Consider the following 18,999-nt stretch of genomic DNA (forward strand, 5'->3'; position numbering starts at 1 on the left):
AATTAAAGTAATGCAGAAATGTTTAATTAAGTCAAAAAGAATAAAACAGCAAAACAAAAAATAAATATAATTAAAGTAATGCAGAAAAATTAACAAATAATTAATAAAAAAAAAAAATAATAATAACGGAGAAAATCCGACTTTACAATCTTGTGCTAATTAAATTTGTAAATAAACATCCGAGTTGCATAATCTTGTTTACAAATATCGTCATTATAGAAAGTAATAAGAAAAAATTAATTAAATTATTTATTCCCCATCAAAAAAAATTTTTTATAATACCAAATTTTAAAATACTAAAAAATTGATTAAAATTAATAGAATAGAACTATAATTGGAAGCGACAGTAAATATTTGAAGATTCAAGAAATTTGTAATTTTGGCAGAATATTTTGTCAACGCGGACCAATAGGAACGTCGCATCTGGAACAGAGTTACCAATCAGGTTATGCCACACTATTACATGTTTCATTGCAGCCGACAGATCTTCTGAAGACAGACAACTGTTTTCAGCCTCATAAGTTTATACCCGTAAAATTTATTTAGTTCAAATGGTGGAGAGATTATTAAACTTTTTTTAAGTGCAATACAAGAAAATAAAAAGGTAAGAGGAGAATATTTCTCACTTGAAAGCTAATAAATATAGAAAAAATGAAACTACCGGTTGTACTTATACTATAACCAAATTTTTGACAGCATGACAAGAGAGGGACACATACATCGTGGCTATTTTCATTGTATTTGTATATTGACTTTAAGAAATTAATTTTTTTACTTGCAGATCACAATGAAATTCAAAAATATTTCACTTATTGCTTTGTCGTTATTCACAATTTGCTTGTTATTCGACAAAAGCAATGGACTGGCTGTTATGAGTGTTGATATTGGCAGTGAATGGTTTAAAGTTGCTATTGTCTCGGTAAGTGTTGTTGTTAATTAAAAAAAAAGAAATTATTTTTGTATATTTTTGGTAAAATTCGTTTTTGTCCCAGGGGGAATTTTCTTGAGGGTTGTACAAAAAAAACCAAAAAGGTTTTGTTCTAGCCATACTGCGACAAAACCATGCGTCAAATCTTTTTTTACTTTTAACCATACGTATTTTTTTGGTTTATTTGTAAAATTTTCTATTTAGCTCAGAATTATTTAATATTGACATTATTTTATTTTTAGATATATTTTAATTATTTTCTTTTTTTTCTATTGTAGTTATAAGCATTAAAATATTTTTTTAATTTCAATAATAAATTTTGTTAATTGATTTGTATGTAATTAAAATAATTAAAAAATTAATAAAGCATATATTTTATTTCGAAACATTTTATTTTTAGCAAAAAATATTAGAAAATTTGTCTTGGTTGAAATTTGCTACGTTTACGATTCAACGATTGGAGGAAAAAAATATTTGTTACGCAGAAAACAATACTTTTTATTAACAAATTTTTAGTACTTAAATTGATGATAAAGAAATATTGTTAAAAAAAAGTTTTTACCTAAAAAGAAAAATTTTTTCTATTCTTTTGAATACAACAATTTTTTTTCTTTAAAATCGTTGTTTATAAACGTTGTGAACTTGACCAGTGTTCTTCCAAATTTTTCGACAAAATACCAAATTTTTTAGTATAAAAAATGCAACTTATTTCGATTTTTATAGTGTGAAAAGCATAACTACAGACAAATATTTGAAATTTTTATTTTTCAATAATTTTTCTAATTAAATTATTGAAATATAATTTTAAAAAGATTTTTAATAATTGAAATTTTGTAAAATTTAATTGAAAATAAATAATTTTTTCAAGTATTTTATTATAATTTTTAAAAATTAATTTTTAAAGAATTTTAATTGAGAATTTTCGAAATAATTGAATTCTCAAAAATTCTAATGAATAATCTTCAAGTGTAAATTCAATAAAAGTGAAAATTAATGAAAATTAGGTTCTAAAAATAATATTAAAATAGTTTTGAAAAAAGTATTTTATTACAATTTTTTAAAATTGATTTTTAAAGAATTTTAATTGAAAATTTTGGAAATAATTGAATTCTCAAAAATTTGAATGAATAATCTTCAAGTGTAAATTCAATAAAAATTAATATTAATGAAAATTAGGTTCTAAAAATAATTATTTTTATAAGATTTTATCAAATTTCAATTATTTTTCAAAGATTTTACTAAATTAAAATTTTTTTTTAAAGATTTTAGAAAATTTCAATTTTTTAGACATTTTTTAATTGTATGTAATTGTAAAACTGTTGTCTTTCAAAAATTATTTAAAAATATTTTTAAAAAGTTAATTTTACGAATTTCTTTATTACAATTTTTGAAAATATTCTATTTTTTAATATTTTTAAAAAGAAAAATGGACAGTTTTTAATTATTACAAAAAATTGAATTTTTGTATTTAAATAATTGAATTCTAGAAGAACTTTCGAAAATTAAATTAATTATTAAAAATTAATATAGATAATTGATTTAGAGATGAAGTTTAATTAAAAATTGTAGAAAATAATTGAATTTTTAGAACGGTTATAGTTTTAATTTTTAAAAATTATTAAATTTTAGAATGTTGAAATTTTTTTAATTTTATTTCTTGTGAAAAAAGAAAAAAGAATTATTTAAATATTTATTTAGCAAAATTATTCATGTTTTGATTAATTGAATTTAAAAATCAGTGAAAAATCAGGGAAATACAAAAAAAAATTTTGTGACAACACTAAATTAAATAAACGACTTTTTCGACTTTTTTTCTATTTTTAATCGAAAAACTTTTTTTGCTACAATGTCTTTATTATTTAACTATGTTATCTAAAATTTTAACTAAAACTCATTTTCAAATCAATTTTTATTAGAAAATTCTACAAGAATTAAATTATTTCAATATAAAAATAGCTAATTTATTGAATAATTGAATATTTCTTAAAATTGAATTTTTATAATGAATTTTATCAAAATTTTTGAAAAGAATATCGAATCCTTTCCGAGAATTTTAATATAATTTTTATGAATAATTACTATTATCAAGGAATTTATTTTAAATTGTGTATTAAGAACAATTGAATTTCAGTAAAGAATTGTATTATTTATGAAAATAATTGAATTTTTGCGAAGAATTTTATTAAAATTTTGAAAAATAATTGAATTCCTGAGACAACTTTTTTATTTATGAAAAAAATATGAATGTTTGCGAAGAATTTTATCAAAATTTTATTTAAATAATTGAATTCCCGTAAAAACTTTAATACTTCTAAATAGTAATTGAATTTCAGAAAATTTTATTGTTGATGAAAATAATTCAATTTGTGCGAAGAATTTTAATGAAAGTTTTATGAAAAATTATTGCGAAGAAATTTATAAAAAAGAATAATTATAAAATTTTATAAATAATTTATGAAAATAATTAAATGTTTCCGTAGAATTTTATTAACATTTTTTTAAATAAATGAATTCTTTTAGAAAATTTTATTAAAATATTTTTTTTCTCGTTAAAGTCGATTCGAGGCCTGTAAAATAATTTTAAGTAATTTTAATAATAATTTAAAAACAATTTTAATAATAATTTAGAAACAATTTGAATAATAATTTAAAAACCATTTTAATAATAATTTAAAAACAATTTTAATAATAATTTAAAAACAATTTTAATAATAATTTAAATACTTTCAGCCTGGAGTGCCGATGGAAATTGCATTGAACAAGGAATCAAAAAGAAAAACCCCAGTTGCAATTGCATTTCGAAATGACGAGCGAACATTCGGCGAGGACGCTCAAGTGGTTGGCGTACGATTTCCCCAAAATTGTTTCTCCTACATTCTCGATTTACTGGGAAAATCAATCGACAATCCAATGGTGCAATTGTACAAGAAACGTTTTCCCTATCACAACATTGTCGAAGACAAGGAACGCAATACAATAATGTTTCAACTAAACGAGAATACAACCTACACTCCAGAGGAGCTTCTCGCTCAAATTTTGTATCACGCTAAAGAAATGGCTGAGAAGTCCGCCACTCAGACAATAAAGGAAGCAGTCATTACCGTACCGGGTTTTTTCAACCAAGCCGAGAGAAAAGCAGTCCTAAAAGCTGCCGAACTCGCTGGCATTAAGGTTCTTCAACTTTTCAATGACTACGCTGCCGTTGCCTTAAATTACGGAATTTTTCATAGCAAAAATATCAACGATACCGCACATTACATTATGTTCTACGATATGGGTGCTAGTACAACAACAGCAACAGTTGTCAGCTATCAGAATGTGAAGACAAAAGAGAGAGGATTTGTGGAAACTCATCCACAGGTCAGTATCGTGGGAGTTGGTTACGATCGAACTCTCGGCGGTATTGAATTTCAAATTAGATTGCAAGAATATTTTGCAAGGGAATTTGACGCTTTGAAAAAGACGCCGAATTCGGTGTTCAAGAATCCTCGGGCAATGGCCAAATTGTTCAAGGAAGCTGGACGAGTGAAATTAATTCTCAGCGCAAATTCGGAATTTTATGCACAAGTCGAGGGACTTATTGATGAGCATGATTTTAAATTGTTAGTCACGAGAGAGAAATTTGAGGAATTGTGTGCTGATCTGTTTGAACGTGCTGTTAATCCTATCAAGGAGGCTTTAAAAACATCGGGTGAGTAGAAGACAAAAAATGAAAATTGTTTTTCGATTTACGAGTTTTTTGATTTTTAATTACTTTTTTTCTTTCTAGCTTTAACAATGGATTTAATGACACAAGTGGTGCTCGTCGGTGCTGGCACTCGAGTGCCAAAAGTTCAAGACATGCTCGCTGAATTTGTTAAAATTGAGTTGTCGAAAAATATCAACACTGATGAAGCTGCTACTTTGGGAGCAGTTTACAAAGCCGCGGATCTTAGTCAGGGCTTTAAGGTCAAGAAATTCATTACTAAAGATGCTGTTCTATTTCCGATACAAGTTGTTTTTGACAGAAACTCCAACAATAAAGTGAAACAGGTTAGTTAATTGACACTACTTTTTAAATAAATATTTAATCATTATTTTTTCATAGGAATTAAATCAATTTTCCAAAATTTCGAATTGAATATTGAAACCTTTTAAAATTTAATAATTTGTAAGAATATTTTGTAATTAATTACAGATGACCGCGTGATAAAATCATTATTTTATATTAGAAGAATAATATTAACGTAACTTCTTCAAAAATGATTTCCATCATTTCAATTAAATTATTATTTTCTACAATTTTTAAATCCATTTGTCTACAATTCAATTAACCGAAATTTCGATTATTCGGAAATACTTGAATTAAATATTAGAAAATAAAAACTTCAAATAATTTAAAAAAAAATGACATTAAACTTTTTCAAAAATAATGAATTATTAAATTAATTATTTAAAAAAAAATTCAATTAAACTTTAAAAAGAAATGAATTCTACAGAATTGTTAGTTAAAAGTATGAAAAATTCAGATTTTCAAAGATTTTAATTTGAAACGATTTTAAAATTCGATTATTTCTAAAAATCCACGCTATAATGTTTTTAATATTCAATCTAAAATTCTAACTGAAATTCATTTTCAAGTAATTTTTACTCAATTATTTCAATATAAAAATAAATAATTTATTGAATAATTGAATATTTCTCAAAATTGAATTTTCATAAAGAATTTTATCAACAAATTTTTAAATAATTAAATTCATTCGACGAATTTTAATAAAATTTTTAAGAATAATTACATTTTTCGAAAAATTTGATTAAAATTGTATTTAAAAAAGATGAAATTCTGCGGTGAATTTTATTATTTGTAAATTCTCCTAAATTCTATTATTTTTTTAAGAGAATTTTGAACTAAAATTTCTCTCGAAATAAATTATTTTCATTGATTAAATAATCAATAATTAAATACATATTGGAAAATTCAACTAATTTCAACAGAATTGGAATTAAAATTTAAAAAATAAAAAAGTTACTAGTAAATTCACAAATTAAAAGTACAAAAAATTATAATTTTCCAAGATTTGAATTTGAAACCTTTTCCAAATTCAATTATTTGTAAAAATTAATTCTATAATGCTTCTAACATTTTATTGTTATCTAAAATTTTAAATAAATTTTTATTAGAAAATTTTTACGAGAATTCAAAATTATTTAAATAAAAATTTCATAATTCATTAAAATTGAATTTTTATAAGGAATTTTATCGAAATTTTTGAAAATAATATTAATGAATGTTTGCGAAGAATTTTATCAAAATTTATTTTAAATAATTGAATTTCAGGGAAAACTTTATTGTTTGTGAAAATAATTGAATTTTTGCAATGAATTTAGTTACAATTTTTGAAAGCAATTGAATTTCTTAGAAGAATTTTATTAAAATTTTGGAAAATAATTGAATTCTTGTGAACAACTTTATTATTTATGAAAATAATTGAATGTTTGCGAAGAATTTTATCAAAATTTATTTAAAAAATTTTGAATTTCCGTAAAAACTTTATTATTTCTGACAATAATTGAATTTAAGTAAAGAATTGTATTATTGATGAAAATAATTGAATTCCCGTGAAATTTTTCTTATTTATGAAAATAATTAACTGTTTGCGTAGAATTTTATTAAAATTTTTTTCGAAATAATTGAATTCTTTTGGAAAATTTTATTAAAATATTAGATATTGAAAATCATTGAATTGAGGGAAATTTTTGAAAATAATTGAATTTCGGAGAAAAATTTTATTATTTATAAAGATAATTGAAATTTTGACGAGAATTTTTTTCAATTTTTGAACATAATTGAATTTCTGCGATGAATTTTATTACTTTTGAAAAGAATTGAATTTCTGCAATCATTTGTAACTTTTCCAAAATTCAATTATTTTCAATAATTAATTTAATTTATTAGCAAATGGAACTATTTTCAGAAGAATTTTAATTATTAAAATTTTCCAAAAATCTAAGTTCTAATGAATGAAATACTTTTTTTGTATTCAAACATTTTTAAAAATTACTTAACAGAATTGTAAAATATCGTAATCGAACATTTATTTAGTTAAAAATGAATTTAATTATTAAGAAAATATTTTATACCGAATAAAATTCAAAAATAAAAAAGAGTAATAAAAATATCGTCGTTCCTTTAAATGTTCGAAACTGTAGGGACATAATTTTTTGACAATGAAATATTTTCAATTAATTACGATTTTATTTCGTAGGTAAAGAGAACGTTGTTCAGTAAAATGAACGCTTTTCCACAAAAGAAAATCCTTACCTTCAACAAACACACGGAAGATTTTGAATTTAACGTCAATTATGCTGATTTGGACAGTTTGCCAGCTGAAGAATTAGAGTAAGAATTTTCCCTAATTTTTTTCCCTTTTCAAAAATAAAAATTAAAAACTATTTCGTTCACTAACAAATTTTTCATTTTATACTTTTAGAGCTCTCGGTAACTTGAACATATCAGTTATTAAATTGAAAGGAGTTTCCGAAGCTTTGTCGAAGCATGCAAAAGAAAGCGCCGAGAGTAAAGGAATTAAAGCTCATTTCGCTTTGGACGAGAGTGGAATTCTCAATCTAATTAATACGGAATTGGTATCGGAGAAGACAAGTCTAGCTACTGAAGAAGAAGGTACCTTCTCGAAATTAGGTTCGACAATCAGTAAATTCTTTGGAGGTTGGTTGTTGGTAAAATAACTGCATGCTTGATAGATAATTTTTGTGTAAATAAAAAAAAGACATACGGTAATTAATATTTAAATTAAATAAATTTTAAATAAGATTTTAATTTGTAATTGTTCGTGATAATGTTTCAGGTTCTGAAGATAAGGAGACAGTGGAAAAAGTAGAAGAACCTGTGAAAGAAAACATCAAACCTGTGCACGAAGAGCCCGAATATCCCGAATTGAAGAAGGAAACTGAAGACAAAGAGAAGGAACAGAAGAAGAACGAGACAAAACCAGAGAAACCAGCTGAAGATAAATCTACAAACAAAACGGAAAAAGCAGAAAAAGAAAAGAAACCAACAATTATCACACTGAAGGAACCAATCGTTTCTGAGGAAACTAAATTTGGACCGTTGCCCTTGGAAGAAAGTCAATTCACCAAATCACTCGAAAAGTAAGTTTTTATACAATATTCATAAATTTTCCCTTTCTCTAATTAATTATTTATCAAAGGAAATAATAATCGAATTAAAATTAAAATTACGCACCCCTAATTATAGTATTAATTTCATTAATTTAATTTGCCATAAATATAGATTTAATTATATCAGTAAATTTCTATTTTTTTTTTCTTTTCCGAAAAGAAATATTTTTCTTGTTAAACTAATAATGTAAATTTATTTAGGATAAAAGCATTGAACGAATTCGATAAAGAAAAAACGAGGCGCGAAACGGCTTTAAATAATTTGGAATCATTTGTCATTGATGCACAACAAAAATTGGAATCTGAAGAATATAAAGTGGCCACAACACCAGAGGAAACGGAAAAAATCATTAAATCATGCAGCGAAGTTTCTGAATGGTTATACGAAGATGGATTCGATGCGACTGCCGATGTTTACGAAGAAAAATTAGCGTCCCTCAAAACACTGACGAACGAATTATACGAACGAGTTTTCGAACACAGAGAAAGACCCGAAGTGATTAAGGGAATGAAGTCCATGTTAAACGGAAGCCGAGTTTTCTTGCACAACATGCGCAATTTGAATAAATCCAGTGAAATTTTCACTGACGTCGAAATTGAAACACTGGAAAAAGTCATCAACGAAACACAGGTCAGTCATTAAAAAACTACTATACCTTGAATTGAAAAAAAAAGTTAAGCACAATTATTTTTTTTATCGCGCACAATTATTTTGATAATTTATTTCATATAAACGGGTTTACAAAATTTACCCTTTATTAAGAGAAAAAAAAAGAATATAAAATTTGGCAGAATAAAAAAAAAGAAACATCAATTCGTGTTACTACTTACAATATTACAAATTCAATTATATAATAATAATAAAAAAGAAAATATTTGAAATAGCAGGGCTCGAACTAGGTCCGTAAATTTGCTTCAAATCCGTAAAAGTCCGTTTTTTTTTAAAAAAAAAGGTCCGTAATTTGATTGAAAAAGAAAGAAAAGTTCGTAAATTGTATGATATCATTTGGAGAATTTTAGAGAAATTACAAACGATTGCAGAAATTCAATTATTTTTAAAAGTAAAAAAATTCTTCACAGAAATTTAATTATGTTTAAAAATTTAAAAAAATTCTCGTTAAAATTTCAATTATCTTTAGAAATAATAAAATTCTTCTCCAAAATTCAATTATTTTCAAAAATTTTAATAAAATTCTTGGCAAATATTCAATTATTTTCAAAAATTTTCCTCAATTCAATGATTTTCAATATCTACTATTTTAATAAAATTTTCCAAAAGAATTCAATTACCTACAATTTAAAAAAATGTTAATAAAATTCTACGTAAACATTTAATTATTTTCATAAAATAATAAAAATTTCACAGGAATTCAATTATTTACAAATTTTTTATAAATTTCTTCGCAACAATTAAATAATAAAAAGTAATAAAATTCTTTTTAGGAACACAATTATGATAATGAATTTCAGTTAGGTATAAGCAAAAAAAATTAAAAATTATCAAAAAACTTTTTAAAAAATTATTAAAAATAATGGATTTATAGAAAAATGTTAGTTAAAAATACTAAAAAAAATTTAATTTTGGAAAAGTTACAAATTATTGAAGAAATTTTATTATTTTCAAAAATTTGAATAAAATTCTTGTCAAAAATTCAATTACATATTTTCAAAAAATTTCCTCAATTCCATAATTTTCAATATCAACTATTTTAATAAAATTTTCAAAAATAATTCACTTATTTCAAAAAATGGTAATAAAATACTACTAAAAAATTTAATTATTTTTAAAAAATATTCAAAAGAATCTTCGCAAAAATTCAATTATTTTCATCAATAATAAAATTTTCTAAAATTCAATTATTTTTAGAAATATTAAAGTTTTTACAGGAATTCAATTATTTAAATAAATTTTGATAAAATTCTTCGCAAACATTCAATTATTTTCATAAATAATCAAATTATTCTCAGGAATTCAATTATTTTTTAAAATTTTAATAAAACTCTTCGCAAAAATCCAATTATTTTCATAAATATGTACTATATTTCGTTAGCAAAAATTAATTAATTTTCATAAATAATAAAATTCTTTACTGAAATTACATTATTTTCACTAATAATAAAGTTTTCATGGGAATTCAATTATTTGAATAAACTTTGAGAAATTTCTTCGCAAACAGTCAATTATTTTTCAATTCAATTCAATTTAATTCTTCAATTATTTTCATAAGAAATAAAGTTGTTCTCAGGAATTCAATTATTTTTCAAAATGTTAATATAATTCTCTGCAAGATTTTAATTATTTTCATAAATAATAAAATTTTTTACTCAAATTCAATTATTTTTAAAACAATTTTAATCGAATTTCGCGGAAAATGTAATTATTATTAAAAATTTTATTAAAAATCGTAGGAAGAGTTCAATTATTAAAAATTTTTGTTGATAAATTTCTTTACTGAGAATTGCATTTTAAGAAACATTGAATTATTTATTTTTGTATTTAAATAATTGAATTCTAGTAGAATTTTCTAATAAAAATTGATTTAAAAATGAATTTCAGTTAAATTTTCAGATAGGTAATAATTGAATATTAAATGCAATCTAGCGTGAATTTTTGGAAATAATTAAATTTTTGAAATTATTTTTTTTGAAAAAGTTGAATTGAATTTTTTTTATATATTGTCAGAGAACTTTTTCGAAAATTAATTGATTTCAAAAAAGAATTTTCGTTAAAATTTCTTGAAAATAATAATTAAATTGAAATTATGAAAATAATTTTGAAAAAGTACAATATTCTTATAATATAAAATAATGATATTTATAATTTATTTACAAAAACTAAATAAATTTATTTATTTACAATTGATTTTATCACTCGGGTATCTTGAATTATTATGAAACATGAAGAAAGCGATCACTCCGAGTCGAAGACCGGAGTTATCGATATCTTCATGTTTTATAGTTATTCAAAATTTAATTTATAATTTTAAATAAAATGTTTTTTTATTTGACTCGGGCTGCTTTTATTTTTGTCAGTAATTGGTCTGTAAAGTCCAAAATTTTTAAATTTTTAAATTCGAGCCCGCAAATAGTTTTTTAAATGATTAAAAGAAAATTTCTACTTTTCAGGACTACTTTGATTTGGTAAAACGCACGTTCGCCGAAACTGCTTTGAATGCAGCAGTGCCATTCAAAGTACGTGACATGGCTAATAAAATGGCACTCCTCGATCGTGAAGTGAAATACTTGCTCAATAAGGCAAAGATTTGGAAGCCAAAACAAGAGCCAGTTGTAAATGCAACGGAGAATGCTACCGCCGGGAATAAAACAAAAGATTCCAATAATTCTAAATCTCTTCCAGAATCAGAAAAAAATAAGACTGAAGAGGAAACAAAAACAGTTCCCGATAGTGAAACCGAATCAACTGATTCGCAAGAAGAGAAATTAGTATTAGAAGGTAGCGACACGACGGAAGAAAAGAAGACGGACGAAGAAACTATACATCAAGAACTCTAGTGAATTGAATAAGATCGATGAAAAAAATTTAGTTAAAAAAAAAAAGATAATTTTTTACTCCTAACATCCAATTACACAAGGATGGCTTCTCAAATGCATTAATTTGATGTTGACAGAAATTTAGAAAAAAAAAGTCGATTTGACAACTACGAGAAAGAAATGCATTTGTATGTACAAAACTTCAATTTATCTGTTTCTATTGTCATGGAGTTTTCTACATTGTTTCGCTTATTCGTATTTCGAAAGAAAAGACATTATTGAAAACGAGCAAGTTGCATTTTCTTATCGGTTTTTATATTTATAAATGATAATAGGTAAATTTTTTGCGAATGTGTTTGAGTGCAGTTTTTTTAGAGACTTATTTCATAATAATAGTTTTTATGTGTAATAAATGAAAAATTGCAATATAACATGTTACTAAAGAGAGGATATGCAATTATTTAATTATTAATTTCAATGATAATAGAAATAATATTTACTATTAAGAAGAACATTTAAGATCGATTGAGATATTATTTCTTGATATAAATCTTACTACTTTATTAGATTTACTCAAAAAAGTATTATAAATTAGTACCTTAAAAAAAATAATAATCATTGAAAATATGAATCAATCGATTTTAAAAATTTGTGAACAATCAAATGTAATCGATGCAATCACTTTAAAATTAATTTTTTGTGATTTTTTAAAATCAAGACAAAACTACTAGAAAAAAAATTGTTGCCTTTTTATCTGTCTGCTTTTTATCTCTCAAGTATTTTTCAAAAGCAGACAAATATTGTACAAAAAAAAGCGTCTCCTCTCTCTAGTAATTTCAGATTAACCCTTTCAGTGAGAAATTACTCTAAAAGGGTGAAAATTTGTTTTTAATTATATGGAATGTGGGTACTTAAGAGGCAAAAAAAAATATTAATTTGTTATATCAGTGAAATATTTCATTTTTTAACTTTTAAATTTATTGATAAATATAGTTTCTAGATTTTTAATAAAAAATGTAGGAATTAATCTATGAAAAGTGTTATGAAATAGAAATTTAAAGAAGACTGTCTAAATATTTTACTGAAAGGGTTGAACGCTAAAGTGATGTACAGAAAAAAATAATTAAGCAAGTTTTTGTCATGAGAGTTATAGAAAAATGTTACATCTTACAATATACAGTGTTCAGTATACTGCGATTAAAAGAGGATTTGTCATTATCAGACTGTAATTTACCTCTCTCTGTGATACAGCAAATTTTGCTGTAAATTTTCTTCTCGAGAAAAAACACAATATTATGCACGAAACTTAAAATTTAAGATTACTTTTCCATTCCACTGATTCCTCTCATGATTACAATTTTGTTATTTATTGATTGGGGTGAATAAATTGTATTTATAAAAAAAATAATTGCTGTTTTATTTCTCGCGAAATTCCTTTCTGTAAATATTATCAGGGCGGCCACATGTCAATAAAGTCAGAAAAAAAAAATTTTTGTCAGAAAAATTTAGAAAAATTGAGATTTTTTCCACTTATTTTTAAAAATAATTGTGCGACTTTCTCGACTTTTCTTCCAAATATTGCAACAAAATTATCATATTAATTCTTTAGTATCAAATTTTTCTATTTAAATTTACGAAATATACAATTAAAAAAAAATTTTTTTGGAGAAAAAAATCATATTCAAAATATTTAATTAAAATTCATCAAGAAATGAATTAGTTTTTTTTTTAAATATTACAGACACTCTTTTAAGAAATTAAATTAAAAGTAAAAAAATTCTTCACAGAAATTAAATTATGTTAAAAAATTTTAAAAAAATTTCAATTATCTTTAGAAATAATAAAATTCTTCTCCAAAATACAATTATTTTCAAAAATTTTAATATAAAATTCTTGGCAAATATTCAATTATTTTCAAAAATTGTTCTCAATTCAATAATTTTCAATTTCTACTATTTTAAAAAAATTTTTCAAAAGAATTCAATTATTTAAAAAAATTTTAATAAAATTCTACGTAAACATTTCATTATTTTCATAAAATAATAAAAATTTCACAGAAATTCAATTATTTATAAATTTTTTATAAATTTCTTCGCATTAATTCAATTATTTTTATAAATAGTAAAACTCATTGCAGCATTTCAATTATTTTCAATAAAATTTTAATTGAATTCAAAATTTTTTTAAAATTCTGGTAAAAATTTCAATTATCTTAAAAATAATAAAATTCGTTTCCAAAATTCAATTATTTTCAAAAATTTTAATAAAATTCTTGGAAAATTTGAATTATCTTTAAATAAATAATAAAATTTTTTCCGAAATTCAATTATTTTCGTAACTAATACAATTTTCCTACGGAAATTCAATTATTTTCATAAATAATACAGAATTTCAATTATTTGTCATACCATTTTTTTATCGAACTCCTTGAATAATGTAATTATTCTTAAAAATTTTATTAAAAATCTTCGACAGAGTTGAATTACTTAAAAATTTTTTTATGAAAATTCAATTTTAAAAAACATTAAAATATTCAATAAATTATTTTTTTTGTATTTAAATAATAATTGAATTCTAGTAGAATTTTCTAATAAAAATTGATTTAAAATTGAATTTCAGTTAAAAGCAAATGATTTTGAAAATTCTCAAAAAACTTTTTCAAAAAATATTAAAAATAATGGATTTATAGAAAAATTTTAGTTACAAACACTGAAAAAAATGTAATTTTAGAAAAGTTACAAATTATTGAAGAAATTCTATTATTTTCAAAAATTTAAATAAAATTCTTGTCAAAAATTCATTATTATTTTCAAAAACTGTCATGAATTCAATGATTTTCAATACCAACTATATTTTAATAAAATTTTCTAAAAGAATTCACTTATTCAAAGAATTTTAATAAAATTCTACTCAAACATTTAATTATTTTCAAAAATATTTTTAAAAAATCTTCGCAAAAATTCAATTATTTTTATCAGTTTTCGAAAAATTACATTAAAATATTTTTAAAAACTATACTTAATTCTTAGAATTTTCTTAATTTAATTTTTTTTTAATTCTTAGAATTTTTTTATTACAATTTTTTAAGATTTAATTATTTTCGAATAAAGCAAATAAAAATTTACTTTTTTTGGAGTCATTTTCCGTATAAACTTTCATATTTTCCTGTGAAAAGAATTTTTTCAGGGAAAATAATTTTAATGTCAGGGAATTGTCAGGGAAATTGATAAACTGAAACTTGTGACCACCCTGATTATAATTTATTTTTAATTTTATTCCTTAAATTTTTGAAAATATTCGCTCCATTTGAACGATTTGAACGTTCAAAACTTCAGGGAGGGAAATCCTGTGGATCACTAATTTTTGTAATTTTTTTTAGTAAATTCGAATATTATAGAAATATAATTGGGGTGATAAAATTTTCTCAAAAACAATTTTTAATCTCTATATAAACATAAACACAATTACCTATTGATTTGTAACTTTCTTGTTGATTTTCGTAATTTTTTAACACCCAGTATAGCTTACTATACGTGCTTACCAATTACCTTACTACGAAGGAAATAAATACTACCGCATGATTTCTGCGCATTTTTTACAAAATAATTGTGGAAATTCAGAAAGAAAGGACAAAAAATGAAAATTCCTTACAAAGAAAAGCTAATTGCTTAAAAAAATTATGAAACACCGACGATGCAGACGATGACAACTAAATAATAAATCTAATAAATATACTCAACTCCTAACCTCTAAATGTCACATGGATGCAATAAATATAAAAGTGCACATATATTTCATGCGTACATAACAAATAGTGACATTAGTATGATTGTAAACACTGTTTAAAATAGAAAACATAATTTCTAAGGAGATGGCTTGCCGAAATATTTTAAACTTGCTATGTAAAAGAAATCGACCGATTTGGGTAATTATTTTCTCTACTCTTTTTTTGCTATGTAAATAATTGAGTAATAGAAGAATTTTGTACTAATAAGAAAAATTGTACTTGACAATAATTTTAAATTTGATTACTATAATAATTTTGGCTTGCTTCTCATTTAAAAATATAGTTTGCAATGGCCTCGTCATTCATTCAATATGATCCGGATAAAAAACCAAATTCCGAGGAGAAAATTAATTTACTACCACCTGAGAAAAAGGATTTATCCTTTGATTATATGATGAAACAATCGGCAATCGAATCTGTAAATAGTGCTTCTCAAACTTTGACTGTCACTTACAGTGCAATTGAAGCAGTCAGTAAAGAATACAGGTAAACATTTTTGTAATTTGTTGTAAAAAAAATCTATATTAATAACCATTGTAATATTTTCAATTTTAAAATTAATGTATTAAAAATCATTGAATTCTTATAAAGAATTTTGTGAAAAAATTTGAGAATAATTGAATTCCTTCGCAGAATTTTATTATTCATGAAAATAATTGACTTTTCGCGAAGAATTTTATTAAAATTTTTGAAAAATCCTAATTAAATTCTTTTGAAGATTTCTTTGAATTTTTTTGAAATATAATAAGAGTTTCTTTGACAATAATTGAATTTCTTTCAAAAAATGTCTCTAATTTATTGAATATAATCTACTTTCTACTTTTTAAAATAGTCGTGTCAGTTAATAATTAAAATTAAATATTTAATTATTGAAGTTTATTAAAATTGTATTGAAAATAATTGAATTCCTGAGAAGAATTTTGTTATTTATAAAAAATAATTTAATTCTTACGATAAATTTTACTGTACTTATAAGAATAATTGAATTTTTCCGAAGGATTTATTTAAATTTTAGAAAATAATTGAACTTTTTAAAAAATTTTACTATTTATAAAAATAATTGAATTGTTTCAAGGAATTTATTAAAATTTTAGAAAAAAAATTGGATTCTTTTGTGAAATTTTATTGAAATTAATTGAATTCTTGAAAGATTTTACTATTTTAAAAAAATAATTGAATTGTTTCGAAGGATTTATTAAAATTTTAGAAAAAAATTGAATTCTTTAGCGAATTTTTATTAAAATTAATTGAATTTTTGCAAAAATTTTACTAGATATTTAAAATAAAATTAATTGAACTGTTCCGGAGGATTTATTAAAATTTTAGAAAATAATTGAATTCTGTAATGAAATTTTTTTTTAATTTTGTCGAAAATAATTGAATTTTTGCAAAAATTTGTTCTAAAAATTAATTCACATACATATTAAAATTAAATTAAAATTAAAATCAATATTTATATTTATAATTCATTAAAAATCAAATATGAGAGATAATTTTTTTTATTAGGAATTTGAGTTTAAAAATATAATTTTTTTACTAATTGTTAAGAAAAATTTTGTATTTTGTAGAAAACTACTGGTGAATATAATTTCATTGTTGCAAGAAAGTTTAATAAGAGAAGTTAGCGACGAACATTGGGATGTTATCGTCTTAGTACGAGGAGAAATGCAAAAAAAGAAGCAAACAATAAATGTGAGTTTTTGAAAATATTTTTTTTATATTTAACCATTTTTTTGTACTCAAAAAACTAAGAACGTTTCAATGAACGAAATATAAACAATCGAAAATAAATTTAACATTCTGAAATTTAATAAATAATTTTCTAATAGGTACGTGACGTAATATTTTATAAATAAAAATTTGAATTCGAAAAAGAAAGAAATAAATTTCATTTTGGGGTCATTTTTTTACATTTAAGTCCTAATGACTGTGAAGCCTGGTTTACAACGTTTATAATCAACGATTTAGAAGAAAAAATATTTTCTATTCAAAATTTTTACATATTTTTGCACAAAAACACTTTCGTGAATTTTCTTTTCATCAATAATTTGAAATAGAAAAATTTCTGAACAAAACATTTTATTGTTTTTATCAAGAAAAATATTTTATTTCTTGCAATCGTTGATAACAAACGTTGTAAAATTCATCGTCATAATAAATAACAGTTTACATTAAAAAGTGGTTCAATTATTAAATTTTCTAAATTTAAATTTCTAAAACTTAAATTTTCAAAATTAATTTTGAAAAATTAATTTTTCAGCGCCTAGTCGGATATGTGGAATATGTTCAAAAAATGGCAGTAGCAACGACGGAAGTTACTTTCTTGACGGGAATGGACAATTTATCAGTTACTCTTTGCCAAAGGATAGACGACGCAGTAAATAATATTCAAAAAGAAATAGCACAAAATAAAATACTCGAAGAGGAATATACGGTTATTCAACAAAAGTGTATATTAAAAGATAAGGACGATCCACCAGAGAGTAAGAAAAGTATTTAATTTTTTTTCATCAATTTTTATAACATATTAAAAAATTAACATAATTTTCAGTTAAAATCGTGGACCTAGCAAAGCAAAAAGGACAAAAAGCAACCAATTCAGAGGAAACCGACTTTGTCGAGATCACCACACCAGTAGATTTATAAATTTATTTAATACTATTAATATTAAGCTGCAAACTTTTTAGAATAAAAAAAGCCATCGTCTTTGTTACTTTCTTTTCTTTTTATTTTATCCTATTTTAATACAAACATTAACGTCAAAATTATAACTGAATTTTATTTCACGAACTCGTGTATTTTTTTTTTTTTGAAATTTTATTTCGCTGAGATGAGAAAAAATTATTTAGAGAAATAGCAAATAATTTCTGACAGTTTTTTTCAAAACACTTATTCAAAATTTAATTATTTAAGAATCTAATTGAATAGTTACTATATGTCGACCTGGCACCATAACTAAACCCAATGTTCTTGCTTCCGTTAATTTATGATCTTCGGAAAGATATTCGGTGCAAGAGCCCAATATGACATTTCCATCACGATCAGTGCATAAAAATGCTCCGGTTAAAACACGACCATCTGTGATTTTTATTCGAAAAATGCGATTCAACCATCCTTTTAATTTTTCTTTAGCTAATGACTCCGTAGTTGGGGGCGTCTAAAAAAAATTATACCAATTTTGAAAATATCCAAAAAATTTGAGAAAAAAAACCAGAAATAGATTAGGACTTACTTCACCATTACCAACAACTTCTTTTTCTACTTCTTCTTCTTCTCTGGAAACTGTAGAATTATCCACTTCTTTCATGATTAAATAATAATTTCCAAAATATTTTTCAAAATTTCTAATCAGAAATTACTTTCTTTCTATAAAATTTTTGTTTCAAAAGGTTCAAAAGTTTCAAAACAAAATAAGATAGGTTATGGATAGCCAAAGACTGAAAAATTCACCTCTATTCACCTCATTGAAATCTGTCGAACTTTTCTTGCTTTTCGGAAAAATAGCCACATGCTTTTCTTGACGAAAGAAACTATAATAAACAAGGGTTCTTTTGCAGAAAGTGTTATTGAAAAAATGTGGCAAAAATATTGACAAAGTGAATTTCCTTCTCTT

The 18,999-nt window shown here is 23.0% G+C and overlaps 3 protein-coding genes across 5 annotated transcripts; 2 read left to right on the forward strand and 1 right to left on the reverse strand.

Moving 5' to 3' along the window:
- Positions 1-447: 447 nt before the first annotated feature.
- On the forward strand, positions 448-13,004 carry LOC122501158 (hypoxia up-regulated protein 1). Of its 3 annotated transcripts, none has more exons than XM_043610441.1 (9): positions 448-604; positions 782-919; positions 3,659-4,619; positions 4,698-4,960; positions 7,174-7,307; positions 7,399-7,634; positions 7,774-8,077; positions 8,309-8,738; positions 11,234-13,004. In XM_043610441.1, exons 2-9 carry the CDS (start codon positions 788-790, stop codon positions 11,618-11,620), a joined length of 2,847 nt encoding a protein of 948 aa, XP_043466376.1. In that variant the 5' UTR covers positions 448-604; positions 782-787; the 3' UTR covers positions 11,621-13,004. The 3 variants fall into 3 exon arrangements, with proteins under 3 accessions (XP_043466376.1, XP_043466377.1, XP_043466378.1); XM_043610442.1 differs by having other exon boundaries at positions 7,399-7,607; XM_043610443.1 differs by having other exon boundaries at positions 7,399-7,589.
- A 2,070-nt stretch (positions 13,005-15,074) lies between these two features.
- Positions 15,075-18,099, forward strand: LOC122501167. Its single transcript, XM_043610458.1, has 5 exons — positions 15,075-15,524; positions 15,670-15,872; positions 16,955-17,078; positions 17,647-17,869; positions 17,938-18,099. Exons 1-5 carry the CDS (start codon positions 15,471-15,473, stop codon positions 18,030-18,032), a joined length of 699 nt encoding a protein of 232 aa, XP_043466393.1. The 5' UTR covers positions 15,075-15,470; the 3' UTR covers positions 18,033-18,099.
- LOC122501171 (N-alpha-acetyltransferase 38, NatC auxiliary subunit) lies at positions 18,093-18,982 on the reverse strand. The gene is made up of 2 exons (XM_043610463.1): positions 18,619-18,982; positions 18,093-18,543 (listed from the first exon to the last, which is right to left on the reverse strand). Exons 1-2 carry the CDS (start codon positions 18,691-18,693, stop codon positions 18,295-18,297), a joined length of 324 nt encoding a protein of 107 aa, XP_043466398.1. The 5' UTR covers positions 18,694-18,982; the 3' UTR covers positions 18,093-18,294.
- Between the last annotated feature and the right edge of the window lie 17 nt (positions 18,983-18,999).

This window comes from Leptopilina heterotoma, unplaced genomic scaffold (assembly GCF_015476425.1).
Source record: "Leptopilina heterotoma isolate Lh14 unplaced genomic scaffold, ASM1547642v1 Lhet_206, whole genome shotgun sequence".
Taxonomy (NCBI): Eukaryota; Metazoa; Arthropoda; class Insecta; order Hymenoptera; family Figitidae; genus Leptopilina; species Leptopilina heterotoma.